Source organism: Larimichthys crocea, chromosome XXIV (genome assembly GCF_000972845.2).
Source record: "Larimichthys crocea isolate SSNF chromosome XXIV, L_crocea_2.0, whole genome shotgun sequence".
NCBI lineage: Eukaryota > Metazoa > Chordata > Actinopteri > Sciaenidae > Larimichthys > Larimichthys crocea.
Genome location: NC_040034.1, coordinates 5,132,964 through 5,138,484, shown reverse-complemented (window position 1 = coordinate 5,138,484; position 5,521 = coordinate 5,132,964). Strand labels below are relative to the sequence as shown.

The window sequence follows — 5,521 nt, the reverse complement described above, 5'->3', positions numbered from 1 at the left end:
CTTCATAAACCAGATTATCTTTTATTTTCTGAAGATCTCGTATTGTCACGTTATTTTGAGGTGGCGACATGATGTAACTCGAGATCTTGAGAAAACAAATGAAATGAACTCGTTATCACGAGATAATAAGATGCATGAGCACTGAGAGCTTCCATAGATAAATATATTACAACACACTGATTTGTACGTCGTGAATTCATACGTCTTATTTCCATTTAATCTGTTTATTTATATTATGTGATATTTTCCTGAGTTAACGACATAATTAAAGATCTCAATAAAACAAAATGTTCAGCTGTAATGATGTCATAAACTCGTTTAATGACGTCGTTATGACAGGATAACTCATTAACATAATTGATAAACAGTGTCAGTGATGAGACTTTATAATTATTCATGTGACTGAGCTCATTTACATGAAAATAACTCCAAACAATAAAAATATGAAAGATTCTTTTAATTTGAAATTACTGTTACAAAGAACAGGAAGTGATGTCACAGTGTCTGACAGGCACTTTATTTAAGATCAACTCGTCGTCAGGTAGCTTCAGGGTTGACTCTGGTCCCTGTAATCCATGGACGGATTACTCAAGTAATAGATTACATTAAAATGAGACACATCAGACGACGTTCATATTAAAAAGACACAAATGCCCAAATCTTCATGTTTCCTCTCCTCTGATTGGTCCACAGGAGGGACGCCGTGCTCGAGGGCACGTCAGCAGGGCAGACTGTCCTGATAGCAGCACTGATGCTAAACTCGACCAATCACTGTCCTCAGGTCTACTGTGACAGGAAGCGTTGACCATTTATAGGCAGAGGCGGCACCTGTCCGTCCACCTGCTACACAAACACAAACACATGAAGCAGGTGAAGAGCTTTGAGCGCTCGGCCGGGACTGAACCTGAGTCAAAGTGTCAGACTGGTCCTGCAGAGACGATCAGCTGACCACAGCAGCTCCACCAGCTCCACCTCTGAGGACAGAACAGGACCTGCTCATGTTCGGGACAGTGGTTGGAGGTGGGCGTAGCGTCTTCCACTGTGGAACTAACTGAAACAGTGTAAAGTGCCAACGGTCAGCAGATCGACGAGTTCTTTCTTTGGATGCAGCTCGGACAGATTAGGACGCAGCAGGGTGGAGGAGCCCCAACAGAGCTCCAACCGCTCCAAAGTAACCCTGGAAAACCAGAAGAGAACGAGGAGTTAGAACCATGGAGCTCGCTGGAACCAGAGGAGGAGAAACACGACACTGTCCAAAGTATCACAGTTATTACTTTATGAACTGTGTGTATTTGTTCTAAGTTATTAATACTTATTCATTCCTTATAATGTTGTGTGGTGCATGATAAACAGAAAGCTGCTGAAGAAAGAATCAGACTGAAACTAATTAGTGAAGCCGCTGACGCCGCGGCAGACTCGGCGCTCAGGCCCGGTGCTTCTGCCACGGTGAGCGTGTCTCGTGTTTGTGACTGTAAGCCGTGCACGTCTGGGCCAGACAGAACTTTAGCTTGTTTGTTCTGAAGCGAGTTTCTATCGAAGCGTGTTCATGGAGTTCGTTCTTGGCACCAGTAGTTTAGTAATCCACGGGAGGACCGTCTGTAGAATTTATAGTATAGTAGGAACCGTTACGATCTGGTACCGCGGGGTGTCATGGGTACCGTGCAACTCTAACTGAAAGTCCACTTTGTTCTGTTGGTGAGGACGGTGGAGGGGTTACTGACCTCGTGCTGCAGGAAGAGAGCCTTGAGCTGTCCTTTGGACCAGTAGTCCATGGCGTAGGCCAACTGCTTCATGGAGAGCGTGTTCACCCGGAGGAAGTTACCCACGAACACGACCCGCTCGATGTTCTGAGAGATTACACAACGAGAAATCATCAGGATCAATCATCATCAAGTCTGAGATCACAAAGCATGACGTGAGGTGGAGGACAGACAGATGAAGACACAAACATCTCATTCTTCATATTTCTTTCCTGCTTTGGGTGGAGACAGACGGGTGGATGCTGTCGTAGTTTACCTCCTCTCCGCCTTCATAGCCCTGTACAATGCTGCTTGATCAAGACGCCACAAGGCAGCACCGTAAAGAGGCTGAACGCAAAGAGGAACCGGCCACAGACGAGAGGTCCATGCAGATCTCTGAAGCTTCACGGTGTCACACAGACGGGTAGAACCGGTGCTTCATGAAGGTGGAGCAGCATTACAGCTCATAACTAACCTCGTTGAGCGCGCACAGCTTGGTGATGGAGCCGATGTTGTTGGTGATGGTGACCAGTGTCGCCCTGGCCAGGTCTTCTTTGGACACAGACTCTCTCTTCTCCTTGAACATCATGTTCCCAAAACTACAAAACGAGACCAACAAACGTGTCAGAGGTCGAACACTCGACGTTCCATCACACACAGGCGTGTAGCCACACCTCACCTCGAGGCTACAGCCCAGCCCGGCAGCCCGAACCTCTCGTAGTCTCCTCCGTAGATGTCCCGAACCAGCTTGTCCACTCGCGCGCTCTCCCCTCGAGAAGCCATTTCCAGGGCTTCCTCGAAGGTGGAGCAGCCGGTCAGCAGGCAGCACAGGCCGAGGAAGGTGCCACCACCGAGGCTGCAAGCAGACAGACCAACAGAGGACGACGTGAGCTGCCTGACATACCAAAGACTCTTCACATTACACCTGTCCAGACTGCGTCACGTGTCCGTCACCGATCTTTACCTGGTCCCTGAGACGCGCTTGTATTCGCTCTCGGAGTAGACGGCCAGGAAGTTGACCCCGGACCCGATGTTGACGAGCAGCAGAGGGTACGGGTTCTCCAGCGTGTACGGCCTCTGGACGCAGCGGTCCGGGTCGGTGGGGTTCTCAAAGTAGTAACACTCAGAGAGTCCGCCGGACACCACCGAGTTGATGTGCACCACCCCCCGAATCAGACAGTCCAGCTCGTCCAGCTTGTGAAGCTGCAGGTCGGCCATCTTTGAGAGGAGAGAGAGAGAGAAGACGGATGACATCACTGAGGGGGCGTGGTCAGGAGGACATGCGAACGTCACCCCTGAAACACACGGCATGTGGATCGCCACGGTGACGGAGTCGATCTGTTTCAATGTTAGTCAGTGTGTCAGCTCTCACAGTCTCCGCCCTCCGCAACACACACAGAGCTTCTGTTGTTCACGGACGCCGGAGCACGGAGCATAAACTCAGCACAGAGCAGGAAATCAGCTACAAAATACAAAATAAAACCCTGGTTTATTTTCAAAATAAAATACTCCGTGTTCACCGCGGATCGAGTTCCATTACAAGAACACGTCATCATGGGCGGGGCCGACCTGAAGTCAACAGGTGAGGGGTTTTCAGGTGTAATCATTGATGACACCTCACATCCTTTTTATAAGGACACCAGAAAAAAGATGCGGCGTGGAATGTCATCGCAGGAGTCAGAGAGACTACAGCCGGAAATATCACACGATTATACGTGAATTCACGAGATCTCGTGCGTTCTCACGACGCTCTGTGTCTGGCGGAGACGCACCTGAGCGCATCACAAACGGATTAGTGTGAGTCGCAGACGGTGGAGTACGCTGTCGCTCCGGAGCCGCTCCGCATGCGGTGTGTTTTGGGTGGTTCACAATCAGTCATGTGCTTTCTAAATGACACGGCATAACTTTATTAAAGACGCCCAATCTATGAGAATCACAGCTCACCGAGCCCGTAATGAAGGATTCACCGAGGCGTGCCTGAACTAAAGGTGCAGACTGACTCCAGCAGGTAAAGTACGTCGGCACTTTACCTGATAACTGACTCACAAGTCGCCGTCACTTAAATGTGGACCAGACTTTGATGTGAAAGTTTTATTCTGTGTCTCCTCTGTGAGCTGAACTCAGTTACAGTTTATTACATGTTTGTTATTCATGTGTCATTAACACAGACGACCTTTCCATCATCGGCTGTGACCGGGTTAGGATCGACTGCAGACTTACGGTGCGGAAGTCGGACTCGAACTTGTACGCGCCTCCTCCGGTGGCGCACAGCGTGGTGTGCAGGCTGGAGAAGTGTTTGTTCCGGCCCATCTGCAGGAAGGCCGGCAGGTCGTGCGTGGGGAAGCGGATGAAGTGCAGGTTGCCCGTCCGGCCGCACATCGTCAGGTCCTTCAGCTCCAGGTGGACGTCCCTGATGCCCGTCTTCCCGTAGGCCGTGTTGGAGGTCAGGTAGCGCCGGATGCTCTTCAGGTTCTCCACCTCCTCCTGCTCCTCCTCTGCTGTGATGTCTTTGGGCTCAAAGTACACCAGCTTCACCAGAGTGCCTCCGATGTCCATGCCGAACCAGGGGAACGCTGCAGAGAGGACACATGCAGAGACACTGGTCATTTACCGTGTGTGCTCGGTGTGAGCTGAGGGTGACGGTGTCGGTGTGAGCTGTTGGTGTGAGCTGACGGTGTGAGTGTGAACTGACGGTGTGAGCTGACGGTGTGAGTGTGAACTGACGGTGTGAGCTGTTGGTGTGAGCTGACGGTGTGAGTGTGAGCTGACGGTGTGAGCTGACTGTGTCGGTGTGAGCTGACGGTGTGAGCTGACGGTGTCAGTGTGAGCTGACGATGTCGGTGTGAGCTGACTGTGTCGGTGTGAGCTGACGGTGTGAGCTGACGGTGTCACACACAGACAGACACACACACAAACACACACAGACACACACACAGACACACAAACAGACACATACACACACACACACACATACAACACACACACACACAAACACACAAACACAACACACACATACAACACACACACACACACACACACACACCACAACACACACACACACAACAAACACAACACAACACACACACACACACACACACACAACACACACACACAGACCACAACATAAAAGACAAACACTACACACACACACACACACAGACACAGACACAACACCACACACACAGACATCACACACACGACACACTACACACACACACACACACAGACAAGACACACATACACAACAGACACACACACACACAGACAACACACACACCACACACACACACACACACACAACACCAGCACAACACACACAACACACACACACACACACAACACTACACACACATACACATACACAATCACAGACACACACACACATACATACACACACAACACACACAGACACAAAACACACATACTACACACCACAACACACAGGACACACACACACACACACACACATACACACACACACATACACACACATAACAACACAGACACATACCACACACACATACACACAACACACATACAGACACACAACACACAGACCATACACAACCATCATAACAACCACACAACGACTACATACACTACCACACACACAGACACATCACACACATCATACACAACAGTACAACTACACACTCAGACACAACAGCACACAACGACACACAATAACAGACAACACCACAGACACAACAACACATACACACTACTACACACACAGCACCACACAACAGACACACACACATAACACCGACACCACACACACA

General features: G+C 49.7%; 1 protein-coding gene across 1 annotated transcript in view; it reads right to left on the bottom strand.

Moving 5' to 3' along the window:
• Positions 1-413: 413 nt before the first annotated feature.
• The window catches only part of pank2 (pantothenate kinase 2), a 7,470-nt gene continuing 2,362 nt past the window's right edge, over positions 414-5,521 (bottom strand). Inside the window, exons 2-7 of the mRNA XM_027275207.1 lie at positions 3,960-4,312; positions 2,704-2,957; positions 2,419-2,595; positions 2,215-2,338; positions 1,722-1,847; positions 414-1,177 (exon numbers count right to left, since the gene is read on the bottom strand). Of these exons, the coding sequence (XP_027131008.1) occupies positions 1,121-1,177; positions 1,722-1,847; positions 2,215-2,338; positions 2,419-2,595; positions 2,704-2,957; positions 3,960-4,312 (1,091 nt within the window). The 3' untranslated portion in view covers positions 414-1,120. The remainder of the gene's footprint in view (positions 1,178-1,721; positions 1,848-2,214; positions 2,339-2,418; positions 2,596-2,703; positions 2,958-3,959; positions 4,313-5,521) is intronic.